We start from the raw sequence: 19,982 nt of genomic DNA on the forward strand, positions 1-19,982 counted from the left end.
AATATAGAGGGTATTTGTTTTATCGCTTTGTGTTTTGGGCACCTGGGCTCCTTTTGAGAGGAAAGGCAGGAAAGAAATTTTTAATATGTAATTGGTGATTTTGACTTGCAGAGAGAATGAAAGGCCAGCTCCTACCTGTGATTGGAATGGAGGGGAAATTTTTCGTCCTGCAGGAAATACCCAACCATGGCCTCCCCAAAGGTCGTGTGACTCTCCAAGTAGCAGGGAGGGCTGAAATGGGGAGGGGTTTCCTCCGGATGGATTTGCATAGCCCTGTCTCAAGAGCAAATGGGAGCAGATAACCCAATCTGTACACCCTTCACCGCCAACAGAATTACCAGTTCTATCCAAGAGGAGGTCATGTGCCTTTATTTTAATGTTATCCTTTTGGTGAGGAGGTTTCTTTCGGTCAATCCACTTACATAACTTGACATCCAGATACAGAAAATGAATGTAGTGAATTTAATGGAGACCTTTTTCTTGCAACATTAGAAATCTTTAAAACACAAAACAAGTTTGTAAATTCAGCGGGTGCTATAGTGTCAAATTTACACACTTCAATCCAGGTATACAAAGCAGCATTAAACAGCAGCACAAGCGCCCACATTTGGGCAACAGTGTTTTATAGTGCAATTGTTTTCTGAGGAAAACATAACTCTCCAAAGGCCACTTTTTTCCTATCAACAAATTTAAAAGAGGGACGGGTATCTGACCTCTAAGTCAACTTTTTTTTGCAGGTAGGTTTCTCATAGAGGCACATGTTTGTTTGGTAAGTTCATAATCTAAATTTAGAAGAAAAAAAGCTATTCAGAGAAGCTATTCACCAAACTTGCACATTCCAGGTAGTTCTTATTCTGGAATTTTAGTATTCAGTACGGTTAATATAAATTTCCATTTGGAAACACTTACTACAGCAGCTGTTCCAAACTCAAGTTTTTAGATTCCACCTCAAAATACTGAAGCCCTTGCTGAAGAGTCATATCGGAGACCTAGCACATGTCGTATATATATGGTTGTCACAGGTTCTATTAAAACACTCAAAACGGCTGTTGCAAAAAGAAATAAAAAGAGCAACACTTGACATCTCTGCGTAATACAAAAAGAGAGAGGGAGGGAGAAAGAGCTCCGGCGAGACAAAATGGGCTATTTTGTTAAAAGTTATGCAAAGATCTTATGCCTACAAACATTCCGCTTTACAGATGTGCTTGGCAAATTCAAACTCAACGTAAACAACAAGCAGCTTTCCGTAATACATTAAAATCTCTTAGACCAGCTTTACTATTCCTTAGCTACGGGGCGGTGCTAGGTAGAAGACAAAGGCTTTTAACCAACAGACAAGAGAGTCTGACAACACACGAGACACACACACACCAGTCATTAAATTTCTCAGTAGACTTCCACGGAGCGAGATCGTAACAATGGCCAGGAGTCCTCAAAATCAGGAACACACCTCTCACTGCCATTTTGAGATAACCTGTACCTCAGGATAAAAGAGTGTAACCCCACCCCAGGAATTATGGGTGGCCGTTAAATGTGAAGCAGCCCTAAAAAAACCCTTTTTCTGTCAAATGTCCTGAACCTCCCTAAAAAGGCGACTGTACGCTGAGTAAGCCAATTTACAAACAGCTTGTGCCCTCGCACCTCGGGATGTATGCACCAAATTTATGAAGTAGCTCTGCGAGAGAGCAGTCCACGCAGATGCTGAAGGTTCGTGATCAAAGGCACCTGGAAAAGGGCTTGTAGCACTGCGGGAGGATCGATTCATATAACTGATGCATCCAAGTAATCCTGGCTGAGTCAGGCAGCCCTCCAAGGTGCCACAGGGCAATTGGGTGGGTGGGTGTGGTGCCAATCAAGCAGGAGCAATGGTCAGTTTTGTATGTTGCAAAATTCTTACGCAGAAGGCACTTCCATGTAGGAATTAACGTGCCGCCTGCATGTAGATCTTCACGTGAAACAAATCCTACAAACGTCTTACGTTCAAGAACACTGCACATGACAAAACTGTTAGCAGGTAAAATGCGTTCTTTCCTACACGGTATTCTGTGGATGTATGGCGATGAGCCTTAAATTATGGTTGTGACGTTCTAAACGTTTTAACTGCACCATCTAGGGAGCCTTTATTAAAATTGGAGCAAATGTCACCCCCCCAAAAAAAATGCTTTTGCAACTACAGAAAAGGGGACTGCTTAACGCAATGTGTTTCCACTCTCTCAAATGGATGTAACGTTGATCCTTACCCAGAAAAACAAAAGTACTTTCTTATAAACAGAATATGCTGTGACAAATAGAAAGCCATTATTAACTACACCGCCTTAATAATGTTAAAACATGTACAGTTTTCCAAAGCAAGATGGGGGTTACACACCTGAGGAAAGGAAGCCTACTATGAAATATTTCATGGAAAACGCAGAGCACTCTTGAAAACCATTATTTTGGATAAGGGCTTTGCTATTACTGAGTAGCATGCAAAACTTATTTCGGGAAAGGGCACTGCTCCTTCTTTGCTTGTTTAAAACCTAAGTACAACATTGTTTCCAGACAGCTAATTAAAGTGCTTTCCAGTGTGCATTTGCTCCATTTTTACATCGGATGATGGGACAGGATGCGGACCAGGAGGACCAGAACACATCAAGGGGATTCCAAAAGAGCAGTCAGGCTAAACCAACAGAAAGGTGGGCCTCTCTCTGCATTAGCACACCTTGTCCTAACAAGACCCAGAGTCCTATCAAAACCAACAGTAAGAAATAATTACTCCACATGAAAGATACAGGCCAGAGTATTTGATCTCCAGTGCTCCCATGAACACATTCGATAATTCTTATCAAGCATCATTTCCAGGTACACACCAAAGATTTTGGCTGGTGTTAATTTTCAAATGAGGTGCTTCTTCCCCTCCTTTATTTGCACGCAGGCCGGGACAATTTCCATAAAATTCATTACACAGCTTGGGTTTACGGTTGTGTGCTTTTTTTAAAAAAAAACAATACTCTCGAGGCTTTCATTCTAGCCAAACTGCTTGAAATGGTTACAAAAAATTGGGGGGGGGGAGGAAGAGGGGAAGGAGAAGAAAATTAATGGGGAACAGAATTCAAGGTGTTCTTTATTTTAGCCAAGGGATGATGCATGCTACAGAATCGTCTTTACGTTTCCTCTCTGTATTCAGAGCTCACTGCGCGCTTTCGTTTTTGCTTGTTTCGTTTCGCATGGCACTTGGTTGGCTGTCAATTCAATTGAGTTTTTCTAAGGTTTTCTTTAGCAAAGTGGCTTTCTCTTGTAGCTCAGGCCTGCTGTCCAGCATCAGAGCTGTTAAGGAGCCAATGAGGAGTTCTCTGCTTTCTGTGCTCAGGCTCTCCCACTGTCTGGACTCTACATAAGGAGAGGGAGGCAGAAGAACATTATAATGTTATTTCATGTATTCACACTTACTGGGCTTTTCAAGCCATAAAAATAGCTCTCAAAGTGGCTTATAAGAACAACAACAAGTCATAAAATGATTGGTAAAAATACAGTAAGAAGCATCAATGGGTTCTGGATAGCGACAAGTCAGAAGGCAGCCCTGGGAACCATCCACTGATCTTCAGGCGGTGGAAGATCCTTCAGATGATACAAAGGATAATGTAGAAATAAATATGGACAAATATGGAAGAAGTGCTTCTTCAGTCAGATATTATTTTTATTATTACTATTTTATACCCCACTCATCTGGCTGGGTTTCCCCCGCCACTCAGGGCGGCTTCCAACAAATACCAAAATACATTAAAATATCACAGATTAAAAACTTCCCCAAACAGGGCTGCCTTGACCTCCGATGGAAGGGCGTTCCACAGGGCGGGTGCCGAGAAGGCCCTTTGCCTGGTTCCCTGTAGCTTTGCTTCTCGCAGTGAGGGAACCAGGCAGAAGGCCCTCGGCGCTGGATCTCAGTGTCTGGGCTGAGCAATGGGGGTGGAGACGCTCCTTCAATTATACTGGGCCGAGGCCGTTTAGGGCTTTAAAAGTCAGCACCAACACATTGAATTGTGCTCGGAAACGTACTGGGAGCCAATGTAGGTCTCTTAGGACCAGTGTTATGTGGTCTCAGCAGCCGCTCCCAGTCACCAGTCTAGCTGCCACATTCTGGATTAATTGCAGTTTCTGGGTCACCTTCAAAGGTAGCCCCACGTAGAGCACATTGCAGTAGTCCAAGTGGGAGATAACTAGAGCATGCACCACTCTGGTGAGACAGTCTGCGGGCAGGTAGGGTCTTAGCCTGCGTACCAGATACCCAGATCACTGACGGCTTGAAAGGTCAGAAGCAGCACTCTGAATTGAGCCTGGAAACTAACTGGTAACCACTGTAACTTCCTTCAGAACCGGGGTTATATGGTCCCTTGAGTCATGTGCATTATTTGTGGGGGTGCATTTGAAAGGTGCTCCTAAACTTAACGGGAGCCAACAATGGTGGACTTCCAACTGCCATCTGCCCCAGCCATAATAGCCAATGGGAGGTTCGGCTGATGGGAATTGCAGTCCAGCACATTCTTGGTCCAACTGCTGCACTAGGAACTTTCAAAGGCAGCCCCAACACATGGAACACACCACAGAGGTTTAGTTTTGATGTTACCAAACTCATGAAGCCAGATGCTCAGCTTGGTTTTGAGAACCAGATACATGGGCAATGTAAAATGCTTCATAGTAGGAAACAGGGACTAGGAATACAAGCCCCCAAATAATAATTCTAACCCTTCATCTGCAAAGGCATTTGCCAACATATCCTAGTGGCATTTTGCAAACCATCCAAGACAATGGCTACAAAGGACTACAGGAGCCTAGGTGGCAGAACTTCTGTGTCTTGAGCTCCTTCCCAAAGGCTTCTGTTAGGTTTCCCCTTATCCCCATAATGATACTCCTTGGTTTGTTTTTTTACGAAATGTGGTTTTCTAACATCAAAAAGTTATATTTACAGTGGTAGCTTGGTTTAAGTACACAATTGGTTCTGGAAGTCCATACTTAACCTGAAGCGTACTTAACCTGAAGCGAACTTTCCCATTGAAAGTAATGGAAAGTGGATCAATCCATTCCAGACGGTGTGCGGAGTACTTAAACTGAAAGTACTCAAACCGAGGTGTACTTAAACCAAGGTATGACTGTATTATTATTATTATTATTATTATTATTATTATTATTATTATTAACAACAACAACTATTTATATCCCCATATGGTTGCCCTAGCCATTCTGGCCTGCTCCCAACAAAAACGAGTAAATACACAATAAAGCAAATACAAGCAGGCAAGTTTATGTCAAACAAACAACTGGTGTGACTCTTATGCAGTTCATGCACAGAAACTGAGCTTCCATGATACAAAATGTGAAGCAGCCTGGCCAAAACCTCCCAGCAAAGCAAAAAGAGCAGAGTACTCACCCCAATAAATCTATACCAATTATTGCTTTAAAATCAGTCTAGACTAGCACGGAAATGCATCATTCTTTAGCCTTCTGGAGTTGAGAGACAACCTGGTTGATCAACATTTCCAAAATCATGGAAAAAACACTTGCCTTCAAGTTTTGTGAACAGTACTTCTATCACTGACAAGGCTTCTGTTCTTATGGAGGTGTAGCTTCTATTCTCTGAGGGAACAAACATTAGTCAAGAGTGAATATAACCTGAGGGAAATGTAGCTTCATGCCAGATGTGGATATGGGCCACATACACCTTTTAAGCATCTTGCAGGGCAACATGCACTTCTTAATTTCTTCTAGCCCCAATTTTGGTACAGATTTACAGTGGTACCTCAGGTTACGAACTTAATTCATTCTGGAGGTCCGTTCTTAATCTTAGGCGCTTTTGCTAATGGGGCCTCCTGCTGCCGCCACGCCACAATTTCCATTCTCATCCTGGGGCAAAGTTCTCAACCCGAGGTACTACTTCCGGGTTAGCGGAGTTTGTAACCCAAAGTGTTTGTAACCCAAAGCATTTGTAACCCGAGGTACCACTGTATTGTTATTGTTCAAAGAAACGACAGAATGTTTGCCGGAGAAGAACTTTTGTCAGAAGTTAAATGAGAACCCAGCATTTCTTTATGTGATTTAATGCAATGACCCAGATGCATATAGTTGATGGGAATACATCTCTCTTACCCACCACAAATTCACAACTGCCCTCCCCACAAAATATGGAGCATTTAAAAAATGAGTCTCTTCCCTGTTCCCATATCTATTCTAATATCTTCTGATGTTATAATCCCACACAGGAGTAGGATTCTGTTGAGGAGAACAAAGATGAAAACAGTAAGGTCCACCCCCCCCCCCGCCTCTGTCCCATCACCCTCTACAAAAGTCTGAAGTGGGGAGTCTCTTTTAGTCGTGAATCAATCCATTTGTTCCTACAGCCCCTCCATCTGTCTCCAAGAGAGGTTCAATACAGATGGATACAAGAAATTCCAAAAGCGCAAAAGGCTCCACACTCTTCTGCTAGTGAAAGCTAGTCATTTAAAGCTTTAAAATGGGTTTCCTGGTGCACCGCTGACAAGATACTTACCTAGAGAATGGGTGATGGAGGAACAGGTTTCAAACAGTATTCTTGTCAAAGCCTCAGGATCTGAGTGTTCCGTTTCAAGCAACAGTAACCTACCCAAAGGAAGAACAGCACCGTTGCCTTATGTCAAAAGGAGCCTGCTGATAACATCAGAACAGTAGCTGCCCAGTTTAGGGCTATCACAGATAACTGTAGGAAACATGGGAAGCGTCTCTGGAAGAGGCAGGACGCTCTTTTAACTCTCTGAGCCCTGGCTAGTGGCAAGTCTGCAAACTACAGAGTCTGCATAAATTAGTCCTAGCAAGAGAGGAAGGACTGGTATGGGCTTAAGCCCACGACACATATAGGATTTTAGCCAAAGCAGCACTAAGTAACTGTCGCTTCAGCAAAAGAATACCTGTTGACGCAAAGGACTTTCTCCTCATTTCCTCCTGTGTACTCCCTAAATTCCATTCTGGGTGTTTCCCACCAACCCGCCCCCAAAGTTGATCTGGGGACAACAGGGCTTCCACATGCAGGAGGGGGGTGGTGGTTCTGTTGCACAAATGGAAGCACTTTTACTGATGGGAAGAAGAGGAGGAGGAGTTTGGATTTGATATCCCGCTTTATCACTACCCAAAGGAGTCTCAAAGCGGCTAACATTCTCCTTTCCCTTCCTCCCCCACAACAAACACTCTGTGAGGTGAGTGAGGCTGAGAGACTTCAGAGAAGTGTGACTAGCCCAAGGTCACCCAGCAGCTGCATGTGGAGGAGCGGAGACGCGAACCTGCTTCCCCAGATTACGAGTCTACCTCTCTTAACCACTACACCACACTGGCTACCCACTACCCACACTGGGAGAGTTACTTAGCATTGCACTGCAATCAAGTCATGGATCGCAGAGGAGAAATGTAATTAGCTGATCCCAGAGAGAAGCACCATTTGCAGATGACCAAATCACTGTGGTGCTTAACGTCCACCAATTTTGAAGCTGATCATTCGCACTGCCCCACTGAAAAATCATTTACAAGGTTGCATCCAGCTTATCTAGGCCAAACATCCCCCCCCCCATTTCTCTACTTCTCTCTGACGTGATGTAGAAGGCAGCCTTCTCCCCCCCAAATGTAAAGACAGTACAGATGGCAGGGCCTACCGGGTGTTTGCAAAACACAACTTAAGCAAGTTACCGCTTTGCTGCCTCTGTTCACATCAGCAGATAAGCCCCCACAAAAGGGAGGCACACTGTGCGCTTGCGAGACTTGACACAAACCGCACGCGAAGGCACAAAATGTCACAGGAGGAAAAGGCAGAGAAGCAGCAGGTTCAGCACCTGGAGGGAAATTACCCTTGATAATAAGCTTTCATAGCTTGGAGCACTCCGAGCTGCACTTTCCACGTACTGAGTTTCAGACGCTCACACATTAGTTTGCACACCTCTTGTTGATAGCAGCCTGGGGGGGAGAAAGGGTTTTCAAGAGAATCAAGACAAAGGTAAGGCAGACAACTACATTCTCCCCCTGTCCTCTAGACACATTATCACCAGGGGTTTAAAAAAAAAGCAGGTGCTCAAAGGCATTAGACACCTAAAACACTGGACTGCTGAAATGGCAGAAAACACAGCCAATCCTCCTCCCATTTATACTGCTCCACGTGGGACCTGCAGCAAGGACTCCCTAAGTCAGAGGCCATCGTTTCTAAGTAGGGTTCAGTCCTAGCAACCTGCCAATTAAGCTATGTTGGGGGGAGGAGGAGAGAGACTAGGACACAGCAGCCAAGGCCGGATCTTATTTCTCATCAGAAGCTCTCTTTCCACACCCCCTTCAAAGCTGCCTCCTATATTTTGCAAAAAGTACTACTACTAATAATAATAATTTATTATTTATACCCCGCCCATCTGGCCGGGTTCCCCCAGCCACTCTGGGCGGCTTCCAACAAAACACTAAAATACAGAAATCCATCAAACATTAAAAGCTTCCCTAAACTTCCAGACACACTCTGCTTTATCGCGATCCCATTCATTACATTTAGGCAGGACTACAACATTACCCCTGTACAGATGTTTGCCTGAACCTTCCTGGGTTAAAAGGGTGTAGAGGGCAATCATCTAGAGTGCCACCCCCAGGGGTGGGGGCAGACTTCTGTGCATTAAACACACATGTCTGATTCAACTTTGTCCTGCTGAATGTCGTTAAACACAAAACAATATCCACACCTTTTATTATTACAATGAATGCAAATGTATTTTGCGTTTATTTTTCGCGTTGTGTTTATTTACTGTCCCCACCGCAATACTTGGGGCCAAAAAAGAAGCAAAACACTCTTGATCAAATAGATTAGGAACCATTTTCAAGTCTATTGGTTTCTTTATATATATATATTTATCCCACCTTTCAATGGGGTAACAAAACTAGTAAGAAACAATACAACAAATAAAACTACAATGAAATCATTAAATATCAATGCAGCTGGTTTTTTTTAAAAAAAAATAACAATTTGAATGAATAGAACAATAAATACTCTGAAAGAGTGTCCTCAAGTTTCTTCTCATTCTCTGATTTTTTGGAGAGGGTTTTTTTAAAAAAAAAAATGAAATGAAATGCCTCTTGAGTTTTTGGGATTAAACCTTTCAATTAGTGGTATTTATATTTATTTTACAAGATTTGTAGACCACATGATCATAGAGATTTTTTTAAAAAAAAATTCAAAAGCAGTTTGCACAAAATTAGTTTAAGTATTTGTAAGGGGGAAAAACCTACGTTGTGTTTCTGGGTTTCTGGGCCATGCTTTGCCCAAACTCTCGAAGGCACAGAGAAGAGATTCCATCTGGAGCTCCTTCTCGTTTTCATTCTCATCTTCGTCGTCGTTCTGTGGCGAACTGGCCCCCATGTTCTCAGGGCAGTTCTGCAGTGGCACCAGAGGGTTTGGAGGAGAAGGGGGAGACGGGAAGAATGCAGGTTAGTTTTTGCATAGCATTAAGAGAAGCTTCCTAAAGGCATGCTCTGGGTAAAGTTAAATGACCCCTGGACGGTTAAGTCCAGTCAAAGGCGACTCGGGTTGCGGCGCTCATCTCGCTTTCAGGCCAAGGGAGCCGGCGTTTGTCCAGGTCATGTGGTCACCATGACTAAACCGCTTCTGGCACAACGGGACACCATGAGGGAAACCAGAGCGCATGGAAACATTATTTACCTTCCCACCACAGTGGTACCTATTTATCTACTTGCACTGACATGCTTTCGAACTGCTAGGTTGGCAGGAGCTGGGATAGAGCAACGGGAGCTCACCCCGTCGCGGGGATTTGAACCGCCGACCTTCTGATCGGCAAGCCCAAGAGGCTCAGTGGTTTACGAAGAGGCTGGACATCCACTTCTCAGTGATGCTGCAGGTGCCTCCACGGAGTAAGACGTTGCAGACAAGAACCAGCAAGGTCTCTTCCAACCCTATGATGTTAACTGTTTGGCCATCCCAGCCCACGTATTAAAATTAGTGCTGTTCCATTCAGTTCTCTCACAGAAAGACAATGTACTTAAGAATCTGCAGAAGGTTAATATTCGCTGGTTTCCCCCTTGGCCAGTGCTCGTGGCAGAAAACATATTGTAGTGAAGAGAATGAGCGACAAAATAGGAAGCTGTCAGTTAAAATCCGGGTCCTGCCACAAACTCAACGGGTGACTCAGCCAACGGGTGACAAGCCAGCTAATTCTCAGCTTCATCCCCTACCTGCGATATAGAGATAATGTCACTGGCCTACCTTACAGAGTTGTTCTAAGGAATGCTGAGAATATATGTGAATGGTTTGCTGAGTTTGATACAATGGGCAAATGGTGGTATTATTCATTCAAAAGCAACATGGACTGAAAGTTCACCTTCTTTATTATTGGAAAGATGATGTCTGTCAGCTCCTTGAACCGATTTTCCTGCGTGGCCTTGAGCACATCAGCTGTGCACCGGAGAGCCACAATCTTGTACCTGAGGTTCTCCTTCCGGCACTCCTTCAGCAAGGCCTGTAGGATGTCGTCAATGCTGGGCTGGTTGGGTAAAGACTTCTGCAGCTCCGTGCTGAAAATACCAACAGCAAACAGATTTGGTCACTGTTTGCCCACCTTATTAAATAGTGCCAAGCTTTATAAAGCTCACAGCTCAGAACCAGTAGAAGATGGACTTTTTTACCTGCATGAACAGACGACACTGGCAGTAGCTTTCAGTAACTCCTCCTAAAAGGGTTATCACAAAACAAGAAATGGGAAGAAATTTTAGCATGGGATTTCTGAAGTGCACAGGGAAGGTTCTTAACTACTACTTGGGAGGTTCTTAACTACTCTGGATAGGGCAGAAATTGCAGAGACTTTCAAATACCATGATCCATACAATAGGGACATAGTTTCCAACGCATTTTAAGACTCGGCCACCAAGCCGTATCATTAAAAATATGAAAGAAAAGGATATTGGCTGTCTTGAACCTCAAGATTATTTTGCTTGTCAGTAGTTCTTTGTAAGCCATGAAATATGGTTCTATGGGCAAATACAGGGTCCAGGGACCACTGTTTGCAGGGAAACATTATGAATAATGAAGCTTGAGCAAGCCCATCTTTAAGAAATTTCAATACAGTACCAACTGACTGGCCTAATCAGCACCTCCTAAAGTAACATGCAGATTGGAACTTAGCTATCCGCCAACTTTAATGCTTCTTGCTTTGAAAGTTTAAACATGCCTCAGCTGAAAAACTTTAGAAATACATATCTTGAGATAAAATAATACGTATTTAAATGCAACTTTTCATGTGGTTTTTTAAAAAATAAAAAAATTAAAGATCAATATGGAAACAAGACAGGTGAACACGTGCAAAAGTGATACAGCCCACAAAAAATACTAATTCATTCATGCCCTAGCTACGGTACGAAGCACTTTAAAAAAGCCTTCCCCTCACACCACCCAATAATTATCCTTTGTAGCCAACCAGATTTGTACCAACACCTGGCAGCAAAAAGCAGGGAGGAGAGAGAGAGAAGAGATTTACCAAAGCAAGATTCAGGTCTAAAAATATTCAGGCCCCATCCAGTTTCACGTTATATATCAGAATTTTTCTTTGCTTGACAGCAATATCCAAATAGAAGGCATCCATGCAAAAGGAAGAAGATACAAATACTTGTGGTGTATTTTATCCCCATCTACTCTATGGGGCTAATTGCCTTCTCCCTTAAAATGCATTGCACAGTAACTGCGTTTCTTACCTTTCCTGCCCACGTTCTTCCAGACAGGCCTTGCACCAGAGCAGAGAGCACCATGCCCAAGTGCGGAGGGACCAGGGAGCCAGTTTGCTTTGCAATAGATGCCATGCTGGCTGCTCCTTGAGCTTTCATCTTCCAAGACTGGGACTGCAAAGCTTTCTGGGTGATTGCTATCAATTCTTCCATATAAAGCCTTATGCCACCATAGGTACCTAGGTTTCAAAACACACACAAGGTTCACAGGGTGAGGAAAGAGCACCAGAACCAGGTTAGATTTAGAATACAGTTTCATGTTGTTGTTGTTGTTTAGTCATGTTCAACTCATCGTGACCCCATGGACCAGAGCACGCCAGGCACTCCTGTCTTTCACTGCCTCCCACAGTTTGGTCACTCATGTTGGTGGCTTTGAGAACACTGTCCAACCATCTCGTCCTCTGTCGTCCCCTTCTCCTTGTGCCCTCAATCTTTCCCAACATCACGGTCTTTTCTAGGGAGTCTTCACTTCTCATGAGTTTCATGAGAACTGCTCTAATCTTTACCGAGAGAACATCTTGGGACTTAGGAATTCTCCGAGGCCAAAACTGAGGACTGTGTTCATTCACTATTAAAACTAATGTGTGCACTTTTGGATTTGTATCCCACCCTTTCTATTTCATTAACAGCAGCTCAAGGGGGTTAAACGTATTCAATTACAACTCATTAGATCAACTTACCAGGCACATTTTCCTGCCAGACTTCAGTCCACAGGTTGCCCTCTTCCTTCTCGCCTTTTTCTTCCTCGGGGACCTCGTGCATGCCCAGGAAAGCCAGGGGCAAGACATGCCTGGCTTGGTTCTTCAGTACATCTGGGCTGTAGCGCCCAATGGCATGGATGGTTAATGCACAGGCCATTTTATAGACTTGTTCTGAAGTAAAGAACAAAGTTATAGGTGTGGCCACCTGGCTTTCTGTCAGCTTGCATTTCTTAGTACGGAAAGTATTGATCTGGTGTGTGGAGGTTTTTCCTATTCTAATTAATTCAAGAGGGTTCTGGGAGCTTCTGTGTGTGAAAGAAACAAGCAGAAGGTTCATGATATTTGGGTTATTCCTTCAGAGAAGCTGATTTCAGCTGGCTTAAACTGGTTCTCTCTTTCAGTCAAGGTCATGCCGACTATAAAAGTAAGGCCAGAAGGAGCCTGGGGTTCACTCTTTTTTATCTTTGTTCCTTCTGGTGTGGTGCTCTGTACATGATATGCTTAGTGTTAAAGTTTAGACCAGGCTTCTTCAACCTCAACCCTCCAGATGTTTTTGGCCTACAACTCCCATGATCCCTAGCTAGCAGGACCAGTGGTCAGGGATGGTGGGAATTGTAGTCTCAAAACATCTGGAGGGCCGAGGCTGAGGGAGCCTGGTTTAGACTTATTATAAGTTATTGTAAGTTTAGGTTAAGTCTGCTACAACTGGATGTTTTATGGACAGTGCCAATCCTGATTGTATTGGATTTGTGACATTATGTTTATTAGCCTTCAGTAGCAGTAAGGCTCTGGCTGGATAAAATATTTAATGCCTCTGGTCTATTTTTTGGGAATCCTGCAATGTGCTTAAGTTTTTACTCTGCTAACTATACGTTGGGAGTTCTGCTCTGAATCGCTATATGAGTAGAATTTCATGACACTTTTTTCCTTTCCACTGCAGGACTGGTGCAGCGCATGATTCCATAAATATCTTAAGGAGCTCATTTATCAGGCATTAAGTTTTAAAAGTCTGTAAATGAAGAATAGTCCACAACATGCTGGGTTTGTTCCAATAGCTAAGGATCGTCACCTTCTTTTTGAGTTGCATTGGATCATATAGAAGAGGCCGTGGTTATTATTGTTCAAGTCTGTAGCCATTTTCTACCTGCTTTAAAAATCTCTGTTCTCACACAGGGAGCTGATGTTGGGCCATGCCGCAGATTGACAACTAAACTACCATATTGGCGCAAATATAAGCAGCACCTGAATATGTCGCACCTTAAAAATTCAAGGGGTGAAAAGACAAAAAAGACAAAAGCCGAATATAAGCCGCTCCCTTAAAATTATGCAGGGACTCACACCCGTTCCGTTTTGCTGTATGTCGGTTTCAGCAGCAATATCGTAAAAGCCAATTTTTGTAAGGTTGCGAATTTAAGCCACACTTTTAACATTTCACGGGCGGAATTTGGGGGGAAAGTGAAGCTTATATTCAGGCCAATAAGGTAAGTGATTTTTGAACCCTTGTCTCCTACGATTCATATCCAAGCCCCAATCCAAACTGGTTCTTCACAGGGGACTTTTAAAATGAGCCATACCAATTCACAGAGGAGGAGTCTGCTCTTAGGTAAGGGCACAAATTAATATATGATGCATGGCACTTCTAGTTAATTAAAAAAAAACTTACATCATGGAAGCAATGAAGAGACAGGCACTAGCATCAACTATTTGGTGAATTTATCAGCCATATTTTTTTTCCTGTCCCGTAGTATTTATCATTTCATGAAACAACAAAGTTTAAAATGCACACACACAACAATGACAACAAAAAACATACCTTCTTTCTCCATGTACCAGCTGTTCAGCTTCTGCAGCAATTTGTCAGTGCTGCTGTCCCGTGAGGTCTTTTTAAATGAAATAAAATTAGAAAGGCTCAAATCATTTTGGAACACCTGAACGCAAAAAAAAAAAACCACCCAGAAGTAATAAAATATAAAACTGAGGAGGCACCAAAGCTCCACTCACCCGAACTAGATGTCCCATGGCAAAGGCGAAAGTTTTTTGCACCACGGTGTTTCGATCAGTTAGGCCACTGAGCAAAGCGCTCATGAGCTTGCCTGCGTGGAGAAGAAAATGAGCCAAAATGGTAGCTTTGACAACTGATTTTAGTTCTGCATTTGAATTAAGGGGCAAACTTAATTAAGCCTATGCTCTTTGTAGGATAGCCCCTTTCCTTGCTAAAATTACCATTATTCCAAATATAGAACTCTTCGGGCTGGGGGGGTGGCCTCACAAGAACAATCAAGGGAATAAATTGAGCTCCTAAACGTTCCTTTGCTTGGAGCAACATGCGCTCCAACTGCCTATCAGCTGAAGTAGTTTCCATTAAATTATTTCTTCCCTCCCTCTCCCCACTGCATCAGCTCAAAGGCAGGAGAAAGAAGCACTTTTCCAGTTTAATGCTTGGCGCTTCCCATCAGTTCCACGTAAGGGACTGACCGGTTGGTAAGACCGACACCTGCCGATCGTGTGATGTCATAATGGCACCCTGATTGACAGCTGGGTTGTGCCACCCAGCTGCCAAAGTTGGCCCACTGGGGTGGGGGCCAGGTAAAGATCTGGTTTACGCAGCCCAAAAGATTCCCTGTCCCTACATTAGGCTAACCCTAATCCGCAGAGTGCCTTCTGCTTTTTATTTAAAATGCTTCAATATAAAAAAACACAAAGCAGAAACAAGAGCTGGCTAGTTCTATATTATAGAAGCATCCCTTTCCCAAATCACTTTTACACCACTCGTTTGCAGTGATTTATTTTTAAATAATTTTTATTTGTTTGCAGTGATGTTTTTAATATGGGGAAGGACCAAAAGACCAGGATGACTCTCCGTTCACTGAGTCAGTCCTACATAAACTGCAGCCCAGGCAAAAGGGCTCTTTATTCAAGGGGTCGGCAAGGTTCCTTGCCTGGGCCGGTTCACTCCAGCGGAGATCCCTCTGTGGGCTGGATCGCGCGCGCCTGCGCAAACATGATTTTCAGCATCTGCGTCTGTGCAGATGCAACTTTCGGCATCTGCACATGCACAATTTTCACCACCGCAGAAGCGAGTCCCCGCGCAGCGCTGGTTTACCGCAGTGCACAGGGACTCGCTGAACAGGCAGCTTGGTTCGGGGGCGGCTCATGAGCCACTTAAACGACCTCTGTGGGCTGCTTGTGGCCCATGGGCCTTGGGTTGCTAGCCCCTGCTTTAATCCCATTTCTCGCAATGCAAAACAATTGAGGCTGTAGCAGAGCCCTCCCTTCAGGAATCTCAGCTGCTCACTGCCATCTCCCTTGGCACATGCACAAGATTTAGGGAAAGGCTGTGACAAAGCCTCTCCTGTTATTAACACTGCTGAAGGAGGACAGATTAGAGACTACAGCACTCAACATTCACATATCCCAGGAACTCAGTGAAACAGTCAGACACCTGATACCAATGTGACAGTCAATGATACCAATGTGACAGTCAAGCTACCATATCTTTCAAGTAGCAGCAGAATGCCCCGTTCCAAGCAATGTGAATAATTTGAGGCATAATTGGGGAAGGATAGGGGTGCATCAGCTATATGCTACCTTCATCTTATGTCTGGGCTGAGGTGTGAGATATTATTATTTAAAATGATGATGGTGATGATGTCGAGCCCTTAGCTGAGCAATCTGAGAGTTGCCCACTACCCCAACCTAAACGCCATCTTTGTCAAAACCAGATTATTCAAGCACAGATAACTAGTGTATATAATTATTAGGAAATGTGCTTCTCACTAGAGACAAGGAACACAGAAAACAACCAAAGCGTGGGGGGGGGGGACACCCACCTGAATACGGTGTCAAGTCTTGAGGGCACTGAGTGGTCAGTGATACAATTACACTAGCACAACCGCCCTGAAAATATTGAAAAGCGAAATCCAGTTATGAGCTTACTCTGCTGGGCGACATACAGGTTTTGCAAGCCTATGCACATTTACCAGACATGTAAAGCTGATGTGTATTTTAATATTTAGCTTCGGCTTAAAATGCATACTTTTAACTCTTGGGTTTCATTCATTTTACTTTTTTGAAAAAACAACAACACTTGGTTTGAAGTTGGTTTTCACTGACAATTTTAACGTACATATTATATACTTTGCAAACCGCTTATTTGCACTTAAGTGGTATGTAAAATGTTGTTAAATAAATATTTGAATTGCTTTGAAATAAGCCCCACTGAATTCATCAGAACATATTTTGAAATAAATATGCCTAGGATCGGGCTGACAGTCATTCATTGTCAGGCTTCAGGGAATCAGATCCCTCCCCCAGTGGCAGTAATTAAGCAGATCAAACGAAAGGAGAGTTCCTACCAGATAAGTTCTTTAATAATCACAGCAAGAGACAACGGAATGCATATCTCTCAAAAAAATGGCATTGCTCCCAGTAAAGGTTTACCCCTTCCGTCCCCATTAATCTACGTCACTCCTACATCGGATAATCTGAGCTTGTTGCCATTGCACTTTCTGTTCTATTACTTTCCAAGCCCTTCTAGTCTTAGACGAAGGGGGGTCAGGAATGCTGTCCAAGGAGACTGAATCTGCCAGCCGTCTCTCTCTTGGTGTTTCCTCTTCTAGCTGTTCCTCATTATTTCCCAGCTTTCCCCCTCTGGGCTATGCCCCTCTGCAAACCACTGTCCTAAATCAAAACTGTCCTCCTGCCCTTGGAAAGGTTCAGAAAAATGAGGGGCGGCTCCCACCATTCCTCCTCAGTCCAGTCCCTGACATTCATTCTATTGGTACTTGCAGTTTCTATATTCATCCTAGGTACCTGAAACTTTGGGGAATCTACGCACAATGGATTGCACCCATTCTCTCCCTCTCCCTCTCTCTCTCTCTCTCTCTCACACACACACACATATGTGTGCCTTTTCATTACCACTGAGCCTCCGTCACATTGACAGTTGCCGCCCCACCTGAGGGCTCAGCTCATCATCACATCTTAAAATCAAACGATCACAGAGCTATATAGCAGACAATGCATATTTCCCTGGCCATTTAGTCTGTCCTCCTTGCAAAACACACTCCTAGAGAAATAATCATACCTTGGTGCCAATGCCTAGTCCACTCCTAGTCAGCTCACACAGTCTAGGAACCAGTTCACCCAGGACAGAAACATCCAAATACTGTAAGCACTATAGAAAGTTTAAAAAAGAGGTGAAAATCAAAAGACAGATGAGACTGGTGCCATTATATTAAAAAAGAAATGCTGTTCATAAGCTGCTTGCTAGCGCATCACCAGAAGGCTTAGGGACAATCTAGTTGTGCTGTGCGAGACCTGCGACGGGCAACCTGGGTGATAACTGATCACCTGCAGAAGAGCAAAGGTGTGTGCTTAGGGGGGAGACTCAGATGATCAAGGGCCTAGAAACCAAGTTTTATAAGGAATAGCTGAGAGAACTGGGTATGTTTAGCCTGGTATAGATAGCCCTCTTCAAACATCTAAAGGGCCGCCACATGGAGGATGGAGCAATATTATTTTCTCCTGCTCCAGAGGCTAGGGATTCGTTACAGGAAAGGTGACTCCGGCTAAACACCAGGAAGATTTTTCTGGCAGCAAGAGCTGTTCCAACAGTGGAACAGACTCCCACAAGTGGTGGTGGGCTCTCCTTCCTTTGAAACCAGAGGTTGGAGGGCCATCTGTCATATATGATCAGATTGAGATTCCTGCATTGCCTGGGGGCTGGAAGAGATGACCCTCAGGGTTCCTTGCAACTCTTAAGATTCTATGATTCTTAAGTGAACACGAGTTACCTACCATGTTGATAGTCTCCATCATGGGGGAGGATTTAGCAGCACTGAGTCTTGCACTATCCATTGCCGCCTGAAGGACACAGAAAAAAAGTATGTGTATAACCAGAATCTGAAGTTGGGAAAGCAGCAGGAGAAAACAGAAGGTGTATATGGTCACCCAACAAGAAGAAGGGTAATATTAAAAGCGTCTGGAGAGTCAGAGGAACAAAAATCCCATGAGCAGGAAAAGGAGGGGAACTCAATGGGGATTTAGAAGTATTTGACTGTACGCAAGATTTCACTTGTTTAGTTAACCTGAGATTTATATTTTAACTTGGGGTGGGGAACCTGTGGTACTCCAGATGTTGAACTCCCAACTCCCATCAGACCCAGCAAGCATTCCCAATGGTTAGAGATGATAGGAACTGTAGTCCCGCAACACCTGGGTTCTCTATCCATTAAAGTGGCATTTTAAAAAATAAACTGTTTATTTCCATTAAATCCACCGTCTCATTCCTCCATAGCCGCAAAAGCTTTTAACACATAACTGCTGGTGTCCATTTACTTCTATATGTGTGTGCCATACTTTAACTTTCCGCTTGCACCTACCTTTTCCTGCTCCGTAGCACGCAGACTCAAGTAATTGAGGACCTGGGGTTCCAGCACACTCAGGGACTCCAACAAAGCTGGGATGAGCTTGGGTGCGTGTGGCTTGAGCATGGCCCCAGCACTTTTACTGATCTTCACCAAGGTGTTAATGCTGTAGCAAAAGGTACAGAGAATAAGGATGGAAGAAAAGGGGGCAGTTCTCCAACAGCTTGGCTTTACCCCCGAAGGCACACTCTTCCATTGTCTCCTGAGACAGACAGATTCCAACAACAACAGTACAGAAATGCCTTACCTTAAGTAAGTATATCAATAGATGGGGTTGTCTATTAAGAACATATGGAGGACCAGAAGAAAGATAACAGTTCTTTGGTTGAATATACTCAAGGTATTCAACTGGGGAGAATGGGAAAACGGAGAACACACCTGAGAGTCCGCACTTCTGTCACAGTATTCATCATTCCTTTATCAAGCAGGCATGGCAACAGGACAGCTATTGTTCTCTGGCCTGCAGCTCCTTTAGACGGGTCGCACATCTTCACACACACCTCAAAATAAAAGGAAGACACTCCAGTGTGACCCTCCGCAAGCTCTGCTCCTTGAATGAACATGTATGTTGCTGTGATGAATGTAAGAAGCCTCAACCAAGAATACATGGGGTCAGTTTGGGAGGGGGGGAGGGGAAATTCTGCAGGTCAGTGGAATGGCTTTGGTCCATGCAGATGCAATGAAAATTTACCTTACTTAATGTTTTCAGGGCTAACTCTGCTGCCTTCCGTACAGATTCCTGCAAAAGAAAAAGAAAAAGGGGTGGGGTTAGGGGTAGGGGGGGAGTTTTAGATTTTAAGCTGTTCAATGTAATTTAAGTCACTATCAACCACAGAGGGATTTCATCCTGATGTTTTTGTCCTAACCTTTGTTGCTCATTTTGGGAACCGTACTACCTGAATCAGTATGGGAGATGCCCCATAGGGCGAAAATAAAGGGCTTGCCTGTAGAGTTCAGGTGTAACAACCCTGCTGCACACAGCAGAGACAGGTTAAGACACAGGCACACTCCAGCATCAAACTCACCAACCATCTATGGTATAGGCACAAAACTTAGTGAGATTCAATAGGGCAGGAGTGAAGAACCTTTTTTGGCCTGA

At 43.8% G+C, this 19,982-nt stretch overlaps 1 protein-coding gene across 2 annotated transcripts in view; it reads right to left on the minus strand.

The window, feature by feature from the left end:
* Window positions 1-351: 351 nt before the first annotated feature.
* Window positions 352-19,982, minus strand: part of ECPAS (Ecm29 proteasome adaptor and scaffold) — a 70,279-nt gene continuing 50,648 nt past the window's right edge. For both annotated transcript variants that reach the window (XM_060268921.1, XM_035140563.2), the window contains exons 33-49: window positions 19,575-19,622; window positions 19,262-19,383; window positions 18,839-18,989; window positions 18,255-18,320; window positions 17,542-17,631; window positions 16,286-16,352; window positions 14,457-14,548; window positions 14,269-14,335; window positions 12,435-12,626; window positions 11,725-11,933; window positions 10,663-10,706; window positions 10,359-10,551; window positions 9,253-9,397; window positions 7,842-7,947; window positions 6,521-6,609; window positions 5,539-5,610; window positions 352-3,369 (exon numbers count right to left, since the gene is read on the minus strand). In XM_060268921.1, the coding sequence (XP_060124904.1) occupies window positions 3,230-3,369; window positions 5,539-5,610; window positions 6,521-6,609; window positions 7,842-7,947; window positions 9,253-9,397; window positions 10,359-10,551; window positions 10,663-10,706; window positions 11,725-11,933; window positions 12,435-12,626; window positions 14,269-14,335; window positions 14,457-14,548; window positions 16,286-16,352; window positions 17,542-17,631; window positions 18,255-18,320; window positions 18,839-18,989; window positions 19,262-19,383; window positions 19,575-19,622 (1,893 nt within the window). In that variant the 3' untranslated portion in view covers window positions 352-3,229. The remainder of the gene's footprint in view (window positions 3,370-5,538; window positions 5,611-6,520; window positions 6,610-7,841; window positions 7,948-9,252; window positions 9,398-10,358; window positions 10,552-10,662; window positions 10,707-11,724; window positions 11,934-12,434; window positions 12,627-14,268; window positions 14,336-14,456; window positions 14,549-16,285; window positions 16,353-17,541; window positions 17,632-18,254; window positions 18,321-18,838; window positions 18,990-19,261; window positions 19,384-19,574; window positions 19,623-19,982) is intronic.

This window comes from Zootoca vivipara, chromosome 16 (assembly GCF_963506605.1).
Source record: "Zootoca vivipara chromosome 16, rZooViv1.1, whole genome shotgun sequence".
NCBI classification, from domain to species: domain Eukaryota; kingdom Metazoa; phylum Chordata; class Lepidosauria; order Squamata; family Lacertidae; genus Zootoca; species Zootoca vivipara.